The following is a 21,719-nucleotide window of genomic DNA, read 5'->3' as shown; positions in this document are numbered from 1 at the left end:
AAGGCCGCGTCTGCCATCTTCACTCGCCTTATGATATCACTCCTAGTAGGCCTTCCAGATGTAGTTCATTATATAGATGACGTCCTAGTCGCAACCGCTACTTGGGAGCAAAACTTGCGCACCTTGACAGAGTTGTCTCGGCGCATTCAAGCGGCTGGTCTTACAGTCAAGCCTCAGAAATGCGAGATTGGTGCGACCCGCGCTATTTTTCTGGGGCATACATTGGGTGATGGAGCTATCCAGCCGGTAGATGCTATCGTGGCAAAACTGCAACTTGCCGCGAGACCTGAAACAAAAAAGCAAGTTCGGTCCTTCTTCGGTTTGGCTGGCTACTACCGCAGTCCCATTCCCCACTATGGTGATCTCGCTCAGCCTTTAGTCGAGTTAACGCGGAAGACGGAAGGCAACCGCATACGGTGGACGCCAGAACGAGAACAGGCCTTTGACAGGCTTAAACAAGCCCTGACATCCAAATCAATTGTTAAGGCGCCTGACCTCGCAAAGGATTTCATTCTCCGCACGGACGCTTCTGGTACCGGTCTCGGGGCGGTCCTTCTGCAGGAGTACGACGGCACCCTTCATCCCGTATCTTATGCGAGCCGACACCTCCTTCCCCGAGAAACGCGCTACTCAGCTATAGAGCGAGAGTGTCTTGCGCTAGTTTGGGCGGTAGACAAGTTTCACAGCTTCCTTTATGGACGCATGTTCACTATTCAAACGGACCATCAGCCCTTGGCATACTTGGCTCGGGCCAAGCATTTAAACAGCCAGGTGTTGCGTTGGAGCTTTGTACTAGAAGAGTACACTTTTCATATTGAACATATCAAAGGGTCCGCGAATGTTGGTGCTTACTATTTGAGCCGGGCATGAATGACAGGAGTGTTCTCATCCTGTAACTCTGGTACATAATGGTCAACGTATTGATGTTTTGTGAGTGTGTTCCGGGGCTTCCCCTGTTGTGTTCTATTGTGCACCCTTATGTTTGGTTGACTGCCGTGTGTTCAGTTTTTTCTAGTCCGAACTGAGGTTGTGAGAACCGTAGGGGCAGTTCATCGTGCGTCTGTGGGGTGATGTGATGTGATGCGTGCTCAACAGTGATCAGTGTCGTCTCGTCGCGTCTTCAACTTCTGTCTTGTGTGCCGCTGCCCCATGTTGTAATTTTTTCCTATAGAAAAAACTCTGAAAAGGGGGCTTTTGTCAGAAGCTAGCGCCACACTGCGGCGGACGAAGACGCTCAAGGGGAAGGGAAAAAAAGGAGACGTAGCGAAGAGCGCGTGGAAGAGAGAACGGTTGGAACGCGGTCGGCGACGGACGTGTGGAAGATCTGCTGGTTCCCCGAGTTTCCAGACTTGGGCCTTAGCCGCAGACGTCCGGGCTACCAGACCTGGACAGCCGTCGTCGAGGGCCAGGCCCACCAGACCTAGGCACCGCGGTTCCCTTCCTGTGCGGCAGCTTCAGAACACGGGCCGCTTGGTCTTCTCCGCTGCTTCCCGGATTACCAGACCTGGGGCCGCCTTTCTATCAACCACGGCATTACCGGATTACCGGACCTGGGGGCTGCCTTTCTCTCCACCACGGCATGCCCGGACTACCTGACCCTGTCGTCCACCAGAGCGTCGACCTGAGGGCTTGATTGCGCCAACGCCCCGCCACACCTCCTCGCCCGACGCACCACCTTCACAGGGCACACTCAGGACGATGAACGTTCCGCCGAACGTTGAGTGAACGCTTCCTCTCTGTCCTTCTACCTTTCCTTTGTCTGTCGCGAGTGTTCTCTTTGTCAGCTTTCCTAATTATGTGTTTTTACCTCCTTTTCTTTCAGTTTCTAACAATACAGTTTCCTTTTTTCCCACGTGCCGCCTAGGTTTATTTCTTCGACCTTTTACGCTGAGATAATGTGAACCTGCAGGCCTCTTTCCCATCACACATGGGCAGTAGTGTAGGGCTCTGGATTACTTTAGAAACTTTGGCTTGTTTATGCGTCCAGACATTAGACACTACAACGACACCTTTCGGGCTTTGCCTCCGTCTAAACGCGGCCGCCCTGGCCAGGATTGAACCTGGGCCCTCCGACTCTGTAACCGAATTCGTTAACCACTGAGCTACTGTCCAAATAACAGCTGAACAGTTAGGACACCAGGGCGCTAGGAGATACGGGCTCCATCCTTCCTGTGATAGCTGCGTTTCGATCGAAGCGAAACGAAATATGTCCGTATACTCGGACTTTGACACTCGGAGTTTGACACTTAAAGCAAACTGCGTTAGCATGCCATCAATAGCTCTTTTCGAAAAAGACATTTTTTTCGCTGCTGTCAAATATGATTATTTACATCATACTGAGGCCCAGCATTTAACCTTCCCATTTAAATTCATTCCTAAGGCTCTAAGCTTCCACCACAGATACAAATTTTTCTGAATTTATTTTTTAGCTATGATACCATCAGATTTTGGCCAAGTTAATTGTAATCTCACACATGCCTTCTTAATTTTTACCTGTTTTTAGCGCTTCATAAGTTTTTCTTTCAATTTTGTTATCACAACAGCCGTGTTAGGCGATACCATTTGTTGTCTCCGCTTTTGCCACTTATTCTCGTGCTTTTCTTTGCGTATTTTTACTGCAAATTTACCTTACAGAAATTTGGAGTAGCATTCTTTAGAATCTTATTAGACAAAAGTTATTAAAATGTATTAAGATTGAATTCAAAGACTTAAATGTCTTCATACTTTGTAGTAACAACCTATCAAACTCTTCCGACAACCTCTTCCGACAACCTCTTTGGCCATCGTTATCCAGAAGACTCAAGTATGTAGAAAGACTTTATACGTCCGATCATTCACTTCTCAACAGGTTTTATATAGTTCCTATCGACCACTTACCGACACTGTCTACCAACACCCATCAACTGTCTGCCGACAATTGGCCACCGTTATCCAAATCTCTCAAGTATGAAGAAGGCCTTTATAAACCTATAATGAACTTATCAACGGTTGCAAAGTACGTTTTAATGAAACTATTTTATTTGTATCAACATTGTTTTATCACTTCAAACACATTTGGGAACACTAAATAATACACTGTTTAAAATAAAACATAACCAAATTCCAAATTATTACATTCAAAGCGCACAATCCCTAATCTACAGAAGCGTTGCAAGACCTGCATGACACATGAAAATATTGGGCGGTTAGCAATAGAACAGAATATTGCCTTCGGCACAGGAGCGCTTGCCCCCTTAATTCCTTCTTTGCACCAGTGATGACAAACAGAAATTGAATTGTGTAGCGATTTTAAATGCTTGGGGCAAAGCCCTCATGCACCTGCAGGAGTAAATTTTATAGTCAGTAGCATGTCCAGAGAGAATTTACTTTCTCAAATGGATGCAACATCTCACCATATATCATTAGGCTTTTTGAATTAGAGAAGCGTTTTTGTCGGCATAGCACTGTCAGTGGTGTAGTACATAAGAACACAGATAAGGTGTCCTAGCTAGTTAACATTTCACTTTTTAACTGTTACTGTCAGGCTGCTTATTTATTGAGATGCGTGTACCCCACAGTATTATCCACATCCGTTTTTAGAATTGTAAAAATGCGGTTACTTTCGGCATTCTGAGCCAACAAATATTCCCTACTCTTGCGACAAAATACATGCGCTTTTGAGAAGCTCGCAGTCAAGCAATCTCTACACAGCATGCAACTGGTCGAAATAGGTAAAATTATTTGTGGCACATTGACGAGGGTAAACGCCTCTTAAAATTCTTAAAAGTCATATTAATGTTACATATGGGGCCTACAATCCCGTCCATCATTAGACACCCGAGAGTAATAGCAAAAAGTCCACTTTTCAATATTAGTCAACCAGACTGCTAGTTAGCATATCTTAGCCGTACCCTGGTGTATTAAGCCAATGACAATCCAATGCCGAAAAGTGCACTGTTGTAACTCAGAAAGCCTTTTTTTGTAGTCTTAGGTGCCATACCCTTTATATATAGTGTGTCCCAGCTAACTTGAGCTAAGGGTTAAAATATCTATTATTAGAGACAGGCAAGTGAAACCAGTTGCATATTGATGACAGCCATCTTGCTCAAGACACGCAATTTTTTGTTTAGCAAATATTTAAAAGTTTATTCCATTTGAACCATTTAAATAAAACATATTGACTTTAGACAACCAATTAGATTTGAAAAGTTGTCGAGCACGTTCAGAAAATCCCATACCATAATTTACGATAACGAAACCCTCAAGTGTGTCTTTTTTTTCCCCAGTCCAAAGAAAGCCCCCGAAATACAAAAATAAACCACGTGACTAACGCTTTCGCGCGCCACGATCATGTTGTTCTCAAGCGTGGCTTGAGCAACCGAAATCACCGGCAGCCATGACTCGACGACCCCGCACTACCAGCGGGCCTATATGTTGGCGGTGGCAAATTGCGCCGTCACGTGTGCCAACTGGCTGACGCGGAGGAGAAACTACCGCCAACATATCGGGTAGCCGCTACTGTGGGGACGTCGACTCAAGGCTCCAGGCGATTTCGCTTGCTCAAACAACGCTTGAGAGCAGCATGATCGTGGCACGGGAATACGTTAGTCATGTGGTTTATTTTTGTATTTCGCGGACTTTTTTTTGGAGCTGGAAAAAATGGCACACGTGAGGGTTTCCTTCTCGTAAATAATATAATTGGTTTTTGTGAAGCCGCTCCACAACTATTCAAATCCAATTTGTTGTCCAAATCAATATTTATCTATTTATAGAATTGATCTTTACTAAAACAATCATTAGTTGCGAAAAAAATAGCCTGAGGTGCGCAAGATCGTTGTCACCAATATGCCACTGGTTTCACTCGCCTGTCTGGAGTAATTTATTTTTAATCCTTAGTTTATGTTAGCTTCGACACCAGGTGTATGTGTACACACAGAGAGAAAAGGGAAAGCAAATGAAGGGCTCGTTACACACATTAAAGATGACAACAGGCAGGAAAGTCGTGGAGGATAAGGAATGACTTTTATTATCTGTGGTTCTCATCAGTGGCGGAATAATAAAATTAGAAGAAAAAGAACCACATGCCGCAACTGCGATAAAAACCAACTATTACTCCGGTGCTTTACCAACTGAGCTACAGTGACAAAGAGTATGGTGGAGCTGCCATAAAAAAAACGTAAACCAATGAGCTCCTGCCTGTACCACTAAAGTATCACAGGCTTAACCCAATCGTAATATAAATGAAAAGGCCCGAAGGCAATGCTGTGCTTTTGCCACCCGAAGGTGGGAAAATAAAAAAATGGGGTAATGCTACTAAGCGACCCACAGCCGGGGGAGCGGGCCCGGGGAGACTCCCCTGATCTCCCCTGGGACGTAGCGGAGGGGGTGGGACATAGGTTGTGGGAATGGGACTGAGGGAAGGGTTATGGGTAATGTTATGGGAATGGGGACAGCGGGATATTGACCCTCATTTTATCATCGCTCGACTCCTGTCTGGCCAGGACAGGGAGGGCGTCGATGTTCTCCAATGGTGCGGCTCCACTCACGGGATGCCCGACCACCCAACGACGCAAGCTCCGACTCGGAGACAGGGAATCCTAACCCGGGGCAGCTGCCTCGGGCTCCTCCACGACTTTCAGGGGTCCGGTTCGGACTTGCATTACGCTCCCAGCTACTAACCGTCGAGTGTTTTTCGCGGCTTTTCAGACTCCGGAAGTATGTGTGGTGGATCCCAGGGACCCACCTGTGCTTCCAACCAACCAACCATGCACTTATTTCCTCCCCTGGCTTGTGAGCTACAGTGACAGCTGTCAAATCTGTTTTCATAGGTATTTATCTTCACGTGTGACACCTAACCTTGAGAGTGTTCACCAGTCCTATATATATGTATTGCCACACTGCGCACGTTCTGCCAGCGCCGCCATGCGGCCGAGTGGCATGGCTTGGTTCGTGAGGCAGGGAGGAAGACAGCGTTTCCGCTCGGATGCAGGCACGAGCTGATGCCCTACTGCGTTCTCTGGCAGCCTTCTAAGTGGCTCTTCATGTTCGCTTTGGAAAGCAAATATCCTGGTTTCTGCTCTGCTGGGAACGATCGGCTAAGTATCGGGCTGCTTCTAGTTTTGTGGATTTAAGCACGCGGTAACGCAGTAAGCCCGGGCTATTCTACCCAGTTTCCCTGCCAGGGGAGCTTTTCCTGGTCGGCTTCTCTACCCGCTGATCTCCAGCCTTTGGAAGCTTTTTTTTGGGCAGCGGCGTCGGCAATATCCCTGTTGCGCTGGTGCCTGGATGGGGATGCAATCAAGATGACAAACCCTAGAGCTGTCCGGGCTGCTCTCCAGTCAGCCACTACGCATTATGAGTCAATCTCAGAGGTATGCCAGTTTGGACGCCGAGGGATTCTGTGTAGATCGCCAGACCTTGCCTGTATAAAAGATTTATTAAACGCTTGAGGTTGAGGTTGAGGTGTTGAATGCTACAGGTGGGGTTAGCCTTGCTTTGTCTGCAGGCAACTGCTCCACCGCAGCGTCACCTCGATATTAACAATGCCGCATCTACCTCGCTAAGCGCACAGTCTCTTATAATAGCACACATTCTCTCCCGCAGTCACCATCTATTCACACAATCAATCCACACAGTTCACATCACAGTCCACTCCAGAAGTCACCATCTATGCACATATTCAGTCACAGTAGAACATAGACAATTGTAGTGCCACACCTCATACACACATTCACTCACAGTATAAAGTAGTCCACTCCGGAAGACACCATGTACGCACACATTCAATCACAGTATGCCATAGTCCGTTCCTGCTGTCACCATTTAAAAACAAGATCAGTGTTCTGCAGAAATGTTAAAAGAAGGCGTGCAGCCTCCCTTCTGCATGTCTGGTTTCCACTCGGGTAGACAATGTCCTGCCCTGCGCAGTGACGGGTTCCCGTCTTCTTGAAGGAAGCGAACATCACATGCCTTTCCGCGTTGTACTCTGGGCAGTACATAATATAATGTTCGATATCCCCGCACACACCGCATAAAGAGCAGAGCGGTGACGATGCTATGCCGGTCTTATGCATCCATGCAGTAGTGCGAGCAGAGGCCGTGCGAATTCGATGTAGAAGGGTCGCCTGAGATCTTCTCAGTCCCTTGGTCACACATGGCTTTTGGGACGCACTCCACAGGGGACTGAAGTGATCGAGCACCGTTTTCCTGCAAAGACTTTTTCCATCCTGAGGTACTTTTTTGATGGAATCCTTGAGAGAGCTTTATGGGCGAGACTGTCTGCCACCTCATTACCGTTGACTCCTATGTGAGAGGGCACTCACTGGAAATGTAGAGTAAAGCCTCTGCTGTGCAGATTCTGCACCAAGCGCAGAGAGCTTAGAGACAAGGCGTCAGTAGGGAATCCGCGCTCTAACCTCTGAAGGGCAGATTTTGAGTCAGTTAGGATGACAACAAGTTGAGCCGGACAAGACCCTAACTTCCGTAAAGCCGCCTCAATAGCAACACTTTCAGCCGTTGTGGATGATACGACAGCAGTACAGCGTACGGACCACTTACAGTCCAAAGAAAGAATGTAAACAGCCGCTGCGCTAGCTTGTTTGACCTTGTCAACAGAACCATCCGTGAAAATTTGAAGATGGCAGGCATACTCTGTTTCTAAGTATTCCAGTACAAGCGAACGCGTTGCTGCCAAAAGAGAGCTGCGCTTTGCGCTCACATTGGGAATTGTGACCTTACAGTCGAGGGTCGGAAAAGACCAGCGGGTTTCAACCGTTTCCTTTGCCTTCGGACGTTAATGCCTAAAGGACTAAGAGTATTTAGTGCCAAGTAAGCCTTCGACTCATATCTCTTGCAGAGCCGCTGGAGAAGGTATCGCCCAGCTACCGTCTCTCCTAAGCGGTCAAGATGCATTAATAGTCTCTGAGAAGCGATAAGGCTAAGAGGTTTCGATAGGGACTCATGAAGAACTGCCTTATTCGAAGCCGCCTGGGGAACTCCAATGGCTCTTCTTTGACCCTTTCTTTGGACAACTTCGAGACGCTCAAGTTGCGATGCCGAGGGGGAAATTAAAGGTAATTGATACATTATCCGGCTGACCACCAGCGCTTCATGAAGTTTGACCATTGAAGAAGGATGGTTTCCCCATTGCTCACGTGCAATTCTACGGATCACATTGTGACGAGAAGATATAGATGAAACAATCGCGTCTACAGCTTTTCGCCACTGTAGACGGTAGTCAATAATGACGCCCAGGAAACACGTGTGGTTGGATTGACGGATGCAAGAGTGACCGAGGTCTATCTTCATCCGCGCTTGACGTCTTCCTACACCTGGAAACAGAATAAAGCCGGATTTGTCCACTGACAGAGACAACCCCACTCCTTGAAGGTAAGCTTGTGCCGAAAGTATAGCCTATAGAGCTATAAGGGCTAATCGCTTGTGTTGGTAGCCAGTAATCCAAATACACATGTCGTCAGCATAAAGCGACATACGCACTTGCCTGCAACTTTTTTCAACGAATCGGGTAGGCCAGCCATTACGGCGTTAAAGAGCGTGGGGGAAAGAACACTTCCTTGAGGCACACCTCGTAATAGAACCCTTTCGGTGCTTAACGTACTCCCTAACCGTACACGAACCGCGCGATCAATTATAAACTTGTAAATGAATTTTAACATATGGCCCTGTATGCCCATGCCTTGCAAACTGTTTAGAATTAAGCTCTCAAGCACGCTGTCGTAAGCTTTCGCCACATCAAGAAAAATGACTAAGGTGGAAAGGCCGAAAGCTCTCTGGTGTTTAATGTGACTGATCAAGTCTAAGACGCTATCTTGGGCACTAAGACCTCGGCGGAATCCTGTCATACATGATGGCAGTGCCTTGCTGTCCTCAAGCCACCGTGATAAGCGTTCATTTACCAGCTTCTTCATCAACTCAGCCCCACAGGAGGTCAATGACACTGGGCGATACTAGGCAAGGTCTGTCATGTCTTTTCCAGGCTTCAGTACCGGAACTACATGTGCCAACTTCCATGACGGAGGAACATCGCCAGTCTCCCAAACTCGATTGATGAAGTTGAGGAGCTCCTTTCTGAGTTGCAAGGGCAGATTATTCAGCATTTGATTGGTGATGCCGTCGGGACCTGGTGAACACCGGCGCTGCAGGCCACTGAGCGCAGTCTGAAGCTCACGAAGCGTGAACGGGACGTCCATGATAGACCTGGAAGAAGCAAGTGGTGAATATATGTCTATTCCAGAATCAACGCGTACGAGTCCGTCTGCAAATTCCTCTGCCAAGCACGCTATAAGTTTTTCCTTGCGTATTGCATGACCTTCAAAAGGCTTTGAAGGGCGAGGTTCTCCAGCAAGGCTGCCAATAACTCGCCATATTCTCGTTATCGGTGAGAACACAGTAAACTAGCAAAGAATGAGGGCCACTGCGAGCTGTACAGCTTGTTCGTGTGCCGTCTAAAAGCAGAATTCAGCCTATTGAAGGTCGTCTTCAGTTGCCTGTCGTCCTTCTTCCGCACGAGTTGGCGCTCCGCCCTTCTCGCTGCGCAAAGGTTCCTGAGTTTTAAATCCGGGGCCGGAGAATGATCAGATAACTTGACTGCCGTAGTTGCTGCTAGCTTACTAGAAATTATTTTGTCAACAACATCACAAGAAACACGTTCTAGGTGCTTTCTGTACTTGTCCCAGTTGACCACGTTGCTAATTTTAGGACCATGCATACTAAAGTCGGCAGCAAACACAAAAATCGGATAGTGATCACTTCCCATGCGGTCAGGCGCTGTTGACCAACTCACGCGGACGTAAGGTGAATGCAGTGTCAGGTCTATAGCTGTCGCTGAGGCTGGAGGCCGGAGAAAAGTGGGGCTTCCATCACTGGCAACACACAGGTCCAAACTGTCAATAACCTCTACAAGTTTGCGTCCACGGGAATCCGTGTTCCTGTCACCCCAAACGGCATGATGGGCATTTAAATCACCGCAGATGATTCTAGGTGCTGGGCAGCGGTCGCAGAGCTGCTGTAGAAACAAATCTAATGCTACCTTCTTCCACGGAGACACGTACACGAATGCAATAGAAAGGGTTCGAGAGCCGAGCTGTATTCTCACAGCCGCTACCTCAATGTCATCCGTGCAAAGATCGGCAACGCTTAGAGAAACATGTGGAATTTCTCTTATGTAGAGCGCTGTACTTCCTGCAGGAAATGATTTTATGCTGCAGTTTTTATAGGTGACAAATCCAGTCAAACATCTCCCGCTTGGCAGGCCAGCTTCTGACAGGGCCAATACTGGAACACAATTCTCTTTCAAGAATAGCTTGAGTTCCGCTAACCGACTTAAAATCCCAGCGCAGTTACACTGCAATATAAACGGCACTTTTCGGTGCATATCAGATCCACGAGGTTTAGCCCCATCTATTTTAGTTCGCAAGGAAGTTTGCTGCGAATGTGGAAATTAGGGACTCAAAAGAAAGCACCAGCTGTAGGAAGTTCTTCAGGTTACCAGGCGCCATCGCTGGAACATGTGAACACAGGGCCCCAAACAAAACATGAAGAAGGTCAGACATACCTTGATTTTTGAGCTCCTAATTTTGCGCAACGCACTCACTTACAACATCGATAAAAGATGCCGTTGGGGACTAACTCTTGGCCGCAGTAGCTGTTTTTTTTTGTCACTAGTGCATATGAGGGTGCCCATTGCCGTGGAGTTTGGCTGTGATTCGGCCGCTCAGGAAATGGACACTTTTTGCTGGAGGTCAAACAGTCGACTCGCGCGCACTGGGACTTGGCGTCTTGCTGGACTCAGGTCTCTTAGGGACATTGTTGGGCAACGCAATAACATCAGACTCCAATACTGGGAACTCGTCTAATTCTGGGACAGGCGTCTCAGTCGGTGGGGTTTTTGGACCAGCAATAAAGGACATCCGACGGTGCAGAGCGCTCACACGGAAGGGGCAGCCTACGAAACTCGCTGGATAATCGCTACCGCAATTGGCGCAAACAAAATCTGCCCTGCAGGTTTTAAAGTTGTGGTCGCCTCCGCACCGCTTACAGCGTCGATCCTTTGTGCAAACTTTGGCCACGTGCCAAAATTGTTTGCATCTAAAACACCGTGGAGGAGCTTCAGTGAAATCTGCAACTGCGTGTTTTGTGAATCCCAGATCAATTTTTTCGGGGCGCTCTGAGTTGAGTGCGAGTGTCAACACGATAGAGTTGGTAGGTTTCGCAGCCCATTCTTTTCCTGGAGACTCCACATGACGCACAAGTCGTTTCACGTGCAGTACACCTTGTGGTTTCAGATAATCAAGTAGGTCGCGTTCTGAATACCACTTTGGTACACCCTTAATAACGCAGGTGTTCTTCATGTAAGAATGGGGCAACCGCACGTTAACTTGATGCCAAAAATCTGAGAGCTCTGCAGGAGCTTTTCAACCTGCTCTTCCGCCGAGATAACCAGCTGAAGAGCCCCGTGCATGGTGAACCGACTTCGAATCGGAGCTGATCCCAGCAGTGATTGAATGGCCACGAAAAGAAAGATGGGATTATTCTCTCTAAAATCAACCCCCTTTTCTGTGGGCTCAACCACTACCGGGATCCCTACCGTTTGTTGCTTGCGATGACTCGCCAACTTGAAGCCCTCGTTGTCCACGTTAGCCATATCGGCCACTGACTCGTCACCGTCCACGATCGTTGACTCGGCCCGACTAAGCGATGAGGTCTCGCTGGACGGGTGGTCGAGTCCATATTCTGGTCGCTCCACAGCCTGGGAAGCCATGGCCGCCTCTTCCGAGCCAGCCTCCTTTGAATGGTGTGGTCCCTTTAGGCTTACCGGCGCCGGAGCAGCCGTACTCTTCCCGTAGGGACAGTACCGCTTTGAAGATGCTGCCGTCCTCGAATATTCAAATAAAACTAGGTAAATTAGGAAAAATTAGCTAAATAAACAGAGCTTAGGTGACAGGCGATTAAACACCGTCTTCGTCTTCCTTATTAAACGCCTCATCCTATGCCTCGCTTCGGGTAAGTTCTTTTATCCCTTCCCATCTGGCTTGCACGAAAGGCATTGTTCGAGGCGTGGACTCTTATCAGTCTCCAGCCGACTCTTGAGCTTCTGTCCGCTGCAGGTGTCGTTGCTGTGCACCGCTGTAGCCGGGATGTAAACAACATGCGGGTTCCTACCGAACCTGTGATTGTCACCTTTGCCGGCACTTCCTGCCCCTCTGAAATCGAGGCATGGCCTCTAGTATATCGGATAGACCCTTTATTGTCTAGGCCTTTGCAGTGCATCAACTGCTGGCACTATGGCCATGGCGCCGGCGGCTGAAAATCCAACTTGCCATTTTGCAATTGTGGGGATGGTCATGCAACGAGTACCTGCCCTGAGCAGAACATGTGTTGCCTTTGCGGCGGAGCCCACTTTGCAAACAACTCAAACTGTCCCTCCCGAGTGCAGGAAATTCAAATTCTAGAGATAATTGTCAGAAAACGCTGTTCGCGTCGTGACGCGATTACAGAGGTAAAAGAACGTGCCCACGGTTATGCAGGTGTGACCACTCGTCGAGGAGTCGTGTTAGACTCGACGCTGTCCCAGGCAATTGCGGCTGCTGTGGAGGCTTCAATGTCAAATATGGTAGAAAAGATTGTCGCAAGCGTATCGAAGTGCCTTAAAAACGTTCTAGCGACTCAGCTTACACATGCCCTGCAGGCCGGTTTGTCCCCTCTCTCGACAGCAATTCGCTCTCCTCTCACCCGATCTACAATTCCTGAAGCATCTCAGCCCAAAGAACGAACTACTGCCCCTTCCGCGGTGTTATGTTGGTATCATCTATGATTCTGAGGTGATGACGCCTGATGCGTGGGTTCTCAAGCGCAGCGGGCCCCCATGTCTCATTCGTCTTCCACTCCGCGTACCCGGCCAAAATCAAATAAGCAACAGCTTGGTACCAAGCCCAAGGATACCAACTTAGGGCAGGCAGTTGCTGCTTCTAGGCTTTCGCAACCATAGCGTCGATGCGAGTTCCTGAGTGGACCTGTCGCTCTATTCTTTCAGCTTCCACAACTTTACTCTGTGTTTCTACCCAGCTTAATCCGGATGTCATAATTCTGCTGAAAACCTGGCTTTTAACCAACAAACATTTTCATTTTACAAAATAACGTTCATTTCGCTTAGATCGCCACTCAAGAAGAGGGGGTTTACTAACTTTAATCTTTTCAAAATTTTGCCTCGGGGCTAAGGTGTCTTTTCAACAAATCTCTCTTGACTGTGAGATTTTCGCTTTAGACTTTGTACTTCCTGGGTGCTCTCCATTTTCCATAGCAAACTGTTATTTCCCCTCTGGAGTTCACGATAATAGACCTCTGGACTTGTTACTCGCTAACTGTAAAAACCCAGTTCACGTGGCTGGCGACTTCAACTCTCACCGTGTGTCGTGGGGTTTTAAGACTAACCTATGCGGCAAGCGTCTTTGGGACTGGGATTATGAGCACAGCCTTATGTGCTTAAATTCAGAATCGGTCACTTACCTTCGCGCACAGAATCAATCTGTTTAAGATCTTACGTTCACTTGTCCAGGCATTGGCGTAACGGATTGGTCGACGGTTGATTGCAGCACCTCAAGTGACCATATACGTATTCATTTTGATATCGTATGTCGTGTAACTCCTGCGTCTTCTCAGTTGAAGCCACATATAATTTATGACAGATTTCAGACGGCGTTGTGCTCTGCCCTTGCGTCAGTGTCTAACATCGCCGAGGCACACCAGGGAAGAAGCGTGTGTCTGGCTATAGAAGAATGCCGTAAAAAGTCGTTGCTTGTGGTGCGGCCAACAAAAGGTAATTCTTCTACCTGGTGGAATGCGGACTGTACAAAAGAATACAGGCGGAGTAAGTCAGCATAGAAAAAGCTTCTTCATAATCAATGCCAGAATAACTGGAGCGAATATAAATTTATTGCAGCCACCTTTACACGCACAGTTTCTCATGCGAAGGAAAAATATGACTCAGAGCATTTCGATTTATCTTTCAAAGTCGGGCAACCGACGTGCACTATACCGCTTTCTACGGTCTAGAAAAGTGCTCACGTCCTCTAGTAATTTACATTCGTTAGTTATGTCACCTAAACGAGCTATTCAGGCGGTTGAAATAATTGTTACGGGCCTGCAAAAGGGGTTTTGTCTCTGCTCCCTTTCGTCGTTTGCGTCAGTGGCGCCAAATAATAATGCCTCAGAAGTTAATCTATCGGAGCTTTCCAAAGTTGTACAGAGATTACCAGCTGCTGCTCCAGGTCCTGATGGTGTCACTACAAATATGCTCAAGATTCTCTTTGAAGACTCTCCCGACTCCTTATAGCACCTAAAAAACTACTCTATCAAACACGTTTGGATGCCTCCTGAGTGGAAGCGGGCCGAGGTAATCCCTTGACCTAAGTATCGGGGTGAAGGCTATGAATTGGATAATATTAGGCCAATTTCTTTAACATCAAACGAGGTAAAATAATAGAAATGGTGTTACTAATTCGGATGTCAGCCTTCGTGGACCGCAGAAAAAAACTCAGCTCGTGTCAACTCGGATTCCGGCCACGGTGTTTGATCTGGAATGTACATGCTGATCTTAAGAGCAGAATTCTCCTTCCTCGTCGTCAACGCCTGCTCGCGGCTTTGGTTACGCTTGATCTCGCTGAAGCTTACGAGAGTGTAGAACACTCCATGCTAATACACAGCCTACAGTCTCTTCGTTTCGAATTATATAGTTACTTGGATATATGCACTTCTTTACAAAAGGGAATTCCTTTGCCATAATGGTCCATAATTGTCCATAATGGTGTTCTTTCCGAGAGGTACAAACAAAAGAGAGGTGTTCCTCAAGAAGGTGTTCTTTCTCCTTTGCTCTTTAATATTTTGTTGAGCTCAATTCCTCTCCATCGCCATGTACGCACTTCGGTTTATACGGACGACATTGCGTTTTTTGCGGCTGCGCCGGATATACATTACCTGTGTGGTCTATTACAGTCATATTTTAGTACACTTGAGCACTGGTTGAGCAGCTTACACCTGAAGTTAAATGTTAGAAAGTGCGCCATCCTTGTTTTCCCTCCACAGATTCCTGTAGTGGTCTCTCTCTCTTGCCAGTTCCAACCAATACAACAGGTTCAATCTCTAAAATACCTAGGGGTCATTTATGACGATAAACTCACCTGGCGACCCCACATTGACCATGTAGGGGTGGAAGGAGAACGTGCTGTGGCATGTTACGTAGATTATGTAGTCACCGGTACGGCATGCGGAGATACGCTATTAATGATTTGCAAAATGTATGTCAGGCCAATTTTAGAATTCGGATCTCTCTTGTTTTCAGGCTCGGCTACATACAAACTTCGTCCTCTCGTCCTTTTGGAGAGGGAAGCACTTCGGATGTGCCTCGTCGTCCCAAAATGTGTGGTTACCAATGTGCTGTACTTTGAACGAAGCCCGCATTTCCCCTCTCTTATCTCGGCTTCAATTTCTAACTGTGCAGACTTAACTCAGAATCTATGAATCTCATTTCTACCGTTCGCAAAGTATTTTCTGTTTCCAGCCGACCCCCTTTTTTAGTGCCCTCTGGTCTCGCTTGTGCAAACAGGTAGTGTTTGTGCAAAGATTACTTGAGCCTTTATGTGTAAAAATTTATCACTTCCTTCTTGCGCTATGCAGAGGACCCGATGTCCACATTCTTTTCGACAACATTTTTCCCCAAAATGTAAAACATTTGCCACCCTGTATTCCAAAAGGACTACCAAAATATCATCTAAGGACCGTACCTACAAATATTGCAATAGCAACCGACGCATCGCCATGCAATGAAAAGACAGGAGTGGGAATATTCTGTTCGCATTTAAAATAGTCCTTACTAACTGCACCTCAGATTTCACCCCTATAATTCAAGCACAGTTTCTGGCAGTAGTACTTGCTCTACGCAAGCTAGACCCCTCTATTTCCGCAGTGGCAGTACTTACCGTTTCTTTATCTTTGTGTTCGTCCCTCGCCGCGCCAGCGCCTCCTCTATTTTTAAAAATGCCTGCCGATTGTGGTCGATCCGACCGTCCAAGACCATCTCCTATCCTCTTTTCCTTCTCTCCCCCGTCGGCTAGCCTTGGCGCCTGACGACGGAAAACGGACGAAGACAGTTTTTGAAACGTTGCCTCTTCGTGAGGCAGCGCTCTGCATCCCTCAGTAATCAGGCTGCCTGTCAGGTAGGCGACTGGTCTCGAGGAGCGCGCGCCGCCGCCGCTACTCGAGCCCGGCCGTGTCAGGAATTGACGCTTCATCGAGCGCGCCGTGCGTGGCGCTGCTCATCGTGGAGCCACTGCAGGCGCTGGTTTTAAAAGGGGCCACAGAGAGTGGGGTACAGCAGTGTTAGCTACAACAGATTGTGGCGACTTGTTCGAATCGTGTATCTATTCTAGCTACAGTGCTGAAACATTCTGGAAGAAGTACTGAAACTTCTTGGAGGAAATGTGAAATCACAGGGAAAAGGTAGTTAGTAATAGGTTTGCTATATTGGTTTGTGGTTCAATCATGTTTAGTAACGAATATGAGAGAAGGCATTTTTCTAAACTAGCAAGTATCAACAGTTTCAAGCCGTCGCTATAGTTTTCCCAGGTTAAGCTGTCATCGGTTCGACGACATTGTTTTTCTCTGTTCGTGACATCTGTCCGCAACAATTGTTTTAAGAATCGAAACGCGCATTCTATTCTGAAATGCATCTCGCCGCAAGTGATGCCAAAGCACTTCCTGGCTGCCAGGTTACCGGCTTTATCCTCAGTTTTATAATTATGCGATGGTGAGATTTATTTCTCGCAGTATTCTGCTTAGTAGCGATTGCGTGTTCAACCCACGACCGTTGTGGCCTCATTTTGGTAAACAGTGAATGGAAAAACGCTCGTGTATTGACACTTAAGCACACGTTAATCTGGAGGCCTGCATTATGACACGCCTAATCAACCTATTATCGCCTAAAATGTTTGAATAAGGTTGTACACATGTAGTAAAGGCGTGCGTGCCATGGTGCTTCGGCAAATACAACACGCTGCTTCCACGACAACACGACGCGCTACAGAAATTTTAACAGAGAAGGGCATTCATGGCCAGCTCCTCGCACTTTGTGTGATACTGTGCGAATTGTGAGTATTGTTGCTGTAAAAACATACGCGCGTCGTTGCTAAAAAGTCGCTTAGAAATTTTCACGAGAAATAAGATAACATGCAGCAGTAGTGGATGTTTCGTGCTTGAAAGACGCAGTGCTTTCCGAAAAGATGTTTTTGCGTTGATAATTTGAGCTCGTGTGCAGCGTATGCAGTGGCTCAGGTTTTCGCGTCCGTTGAGGTCAGTGCACTCTTCGGCCATGTAACAAAGCTCCTTAAGCATCAAAACAGAGGTTTGCTCTGTATTCAAGAGTTTTTTTTTTTATTCAGATACCCTAAAGGCCCTTATGGGCATTACATAGGGGGGGGGGGGGTTAACAACAGGATATTTCAAATACAATTAGGGGGGAGGGGGCAAGGCAATATAGAACATCGCGGTAAGGATCACCGAAAACAACAAGAAAATATAAAAATTAAAAAGGAGAGAGAATTGCATACATGATGAAAAAAAAGAACAACAACAACACTCCGTACAAAGCATGTAGATACACTTACAATGCGTCAAAGGCATAAAATTCTGCTTTTACCCAACATGCGTAAAACTGCGTTACAAAATACTTACAAATGAGTAATGATCACGTATAGAAGCAATTTCTTTTGGCAGCTTATTCCAGTGATGAATAGCTAGAAAGAGCGGTGATTGTCGCAGGAGATTCGTACGCGCAAACATGGGACGCACTTTGTAGGGATGGTCGAGGCGAGGGAAAATTTTTTGTAGGGGTTTGATATGGGATGCTGTAAAGGATGACTGGGCATGATACAATCTGTGGAAGTGGCAAAGTAGTGCTAACAGTCGTCGTGTTTCTAGAGACGGTAATTGGAGCGACTTTTCGATAGCCGTGATGCTGGATGTTCTGGAGTATGTTTTAGTGATGAAGCGTTCTGCTTTATTTTGTAAAGATTCCAGCTTGTTTATTAGGTAAGTCTGATTTGGATTCCATATTATGGAAGCGTATTCAATCTTTGAGCGAACTAGAGCTTTGTAAGCTAATAATTTAGTTGACTGATTTGCTAAATATAAATTTCGCCTAATGAAACCAAGTGTTTTATTTGCTTTCGAAATTATTTCATCAATGTGATCATTCCATGTAAGGTTAGAAGTTAAATGGACTCCCAAATATTTTAATGTATACACATTCTCTATGCATATGCTGTTCATAAAATATGAACTTAAGTGAACGTTACTGGCTCTGGTAAATGTCATAGTTTTTGTTTTAGAAACATTAATTTCCATTTGCCATTGCTCGCACCAAAGTGAAATTTTGTTTAGGTCGGCCTGTAAAATATTAGCGTCTTCAGAGGTAATAATTTGTCTGTAAAGCACGCAGTCATCTGCAAACAATCGAACTGTTGAGGTCAGGTTGTTACTGATGTCATTAATGTAAATTAAGAATAAGATTGGGCCAAGTACGGATCCCTGGGGAACGCCAGATTTAACTTGTGCTAAAGCGGAAGAGTGATCATTTACGGAAACAAATTGGTAGCGATCGGTTAACAAACTTGAGATCCAATTAACAATTTTTTCATGTATGTTAAGCCGGCTAAGTTTCGTCATTAAGCGAGAATGGGGAACTTTATCGAATGCTTCCTTGAAGTCAATAAATATGGCATCGATTATGGAATCGTGAACAGCTTGATGAAGATCAGTTATAAGTTCAAAAAGCTGTGTTTCACAAGAGCGTCCTTTCTGAAATCCATGTTGATTGTTAGAAAAGAAGTTATGTTCAGATAAATATTTCATAACTGCGGAAGATATGATATGCTCAAGTAATTTACATGGAATACTAGTTAAGGATATAGGTCTATAGTTTGAGGGCACTGCTCGGTCACCTGATTTGTAAATGGGAGTGATACAACCGACCTTCCAGTCATCTGGTACGATTCCTGTATCTATTGATTGCTGAAAAAGGGTGGCCAATACGGGAGATAATATAGGTTTAGTCATTTTAGGCATCTTTGTGCAGATGCCGTCTGGACCTGGCGCTGAGTTATTAGAAAGTCGATGGATGGCCGATTCTATTCCCTCTGGTGTAATTATGAGATCATTCATATATGAGTTAATTGAAGGAAACGTAAGGTCAGGTGGAATTGGATTTTCGTTTGTGAATACAGAGCTGAAAAACGAGTTTAATTCAGTCGCAGCTTCAGATGGTGAGAGTAGCACCCCGTTATTAACGATTGGTATAGTAGATTGAGAAGAGTGTTTAGGGTTAATTAGATAGTTCAGTTCAGTTAGTTCAGTTCTTCACCGTTGCCGCTTCCAAACAGCCGGCTGAATTCCTTGCAGAAAGATCATGTAGATTTGTGGGTCTTCCCCTGAAGCACTGCTAGATCAAGACTCACAATGATAAACGCACTGAACTTCCTACCACGTGGAAGTCTTGGTTACTTTCACCACAAACCAGCTATGAATGATGTGCCCTTTCGGGTATCTCCTCTTCTTCCTGCGCTAATAAATAAAATTTCTCGTCGGGTGTAAAAAACATATTGGCGACTTATGAAGGCAAAGGTGGGGGAGCTTCGGAAAAACCAGCGCCTCCTCTATTTTTAGAAATAGAGGGCGCGCTGGAAAAACAGTTAAGGGGTGCGTACGTAGGAAACTCACTTTCGGCGACTCACTGTACGGACGTTCTGCTCGGTGCTGACGGCAACAAACGGCTGAGAAAGCGATACAAAAATGAAAAAGCGCTGGTAGAAGAAGAGGCAAATAAAACAAAAATCATGTCCGCTTCAACAAGTGGACAGACGCAGTCATCGTAACATCGATGAGTGAGCGTGGCCAAAGCGAATTTTCAAACCGACCGGTTCAGTAACTGCTCAGGATAAGATACGTGTTCCCGTCTTCAGCTTCAAAGCTTGGAATCTAGCTTTTACCTCGTATTCCTTGCTTCTTTTCCTAAGGTGATACAGTGCAGTCTGCGGGATTCCATTTTTTGGTGCACGATGCGTTACTGCTGTGTGCCATCGTGCAGGTCGAGGACAGACAGCATCGATGCTAATGTCTCGTTTCACGAGATTCCCAGTGACGATGTGCTGCGTTCGCAATAGCTGAAAGTGATCGGACGCAAGGACTGGCCACCCAACTACCCGCCGTCTCGCTCCATCGTCTGCAGCAAGCACTTTGTGCCTGAGGAGTTCAGAGAGGGCTGCAAGAGGCGCACACTGAAAAAAGGGTCGGTTCCGAGTATTCTCACCTCAAGTGCCCTACAAATGCAAGCAGCGAGCTCGACTGGAAGCTGCAGTTATATTCCGGCCAAACGTCTGTCAGAGGCGGCACACGAACTCGACGAGGACGGCGTATCAGTCAGAAAGCCTCGCAAGGAAGAGCTCCAAACCACTTGTGATGAACTCTCTGTTGATGCTGCGGGAGGCACGTTTGGTGGTCCTGTTCCTTACATCACCGGTGACGATATGGATGTAACCAGCTCTGTCGCCCCTTCAGTACCATCCTTGCACAACATCTCACAGGATTTTACGTCGACGGCTGAAGGAGTATCTACAGAGCCAGGAACACTCAACGCTGTGACTGTAGTTACACCTTGCGCAGAAATGACCATTTCGGCAGATGTATCTCGGCAACACAACCATGCACCCCCGAGCCCGTTGGTCGTGGGATCACCTTCTGTGAACACGCTTTTGAAACCTACCACTTGTCTCATCCCTGCAACCTACCCGCAAGCGATGTGTACTGCAACAAACACGCTTTCACTGCCTGGCTGTGGTCGGAGGGACGCCAAAAGAGTGTCCGTGCGCCGAAACGTAACACCGTTACTGAAAACAAGTTACAGCTGTCAGATGGACCCCATCAAAACAAGTTTCAGAATCGTGGTGGAAGGCAGGAAATGGAAACGTAAAGGAAGAGCCCTTCTACAAAAGATAAACACCCTTACGCAACGATGGTACGTTGCAAGAAAGAGGTGCGCAAGTTGAAAGAAGATTCTGGAGTGAGCGCATTGTTGAGAATTGTAGAAGCTTCCATGAAAAACGATCTGCAAGCGTCATTTATGCACGATCAAGTGAATAACTACGGACGAAAACGGCTGTCATGGTCGGAAGCGACAATCAGATATTCGACCATCCTCCGCAGCCTCTCTGCAAAGGCATACGAATACCTGCTGTCAGAATGCCTGCTTCGTTTGCCTTGCCGGAGCATTTTACAAAAGTACCTTGGATTCACAGCCGGACAAGTCGGTTTCAGTACTGTCGTAAGCTGCAGGCTGGAGGCAGAATTGCTGACCCTAACTGCTTCTCAGGCAAGAGCATGCAGCTTAATAGTTGATGAAATGCGAATCAAGGAACAGCTGCTGTATCATAAGCAGCGTGACGCTTTTTTAGGAGAAGTCGACATGAGCCCAGAATTACAGCACTTGGTGGGCACCGAAAATGATGAACTTGCCAACAGTTTGCTATGTTTTTTGCTCTGTGGTCTTAGCCCACGCTTCATGATTCTTGTCGCCTATTTCTTCACGAAAGTTAGCACCGGAGTCCAGCTTGCTGAGACCATGACGTACGTCTTCAAGAAAACTGAAGAAATTGGTTTTGAGATCGTGCGCTTGGTGC

The 21,719-nt window shown here is 46.7% G+C and overlaps 1 protein-coding gene across 1 annotated transcript; it reads right to left on the bottom strand.

Moving 5' to 3' along the window:
• Nucleotides 1–17,706: 17,706 nt before the first annotated feature.
• LOC144123886 (uncharacterized) lies at nt 17,707–18,603 on the bottom strand. The gene has a single exon (XM_077656606.1). The coding sequence runs from the start codon at nt 18,391–18,393 to the stop codon at nt 17,707–17,709; it is 687 nt and encodes a 228-aa protein (XP_077512732.1). The 5' UTR covers nt 18,394–18,603.
• Between the last annotated feature and the right edge of the window lie 3,116 nt (nt 18,604–21,719).

Source organism: Amblyomma americanum, chromosome 3 (assembly GCF_052857255.1).
Source record: "Amblyomma americanum isolate KBUSLIRL-KWMA chromosome 3, ASM5285725v1, whole genome shotgun sequence".
Taxonomy (NCBI): domain Eukaryota; kingdom Metazoa; phylum Arthropoda; class Arachnida; order Ixodida; family Ixodidae; genus Amblyomma; species Amblyomma americanum.
The sequence above is the reverse complement of the archived record's forward strand: the minus strand, read 5'-3'. Positions and strand labels throughout refer to the sequence as shown.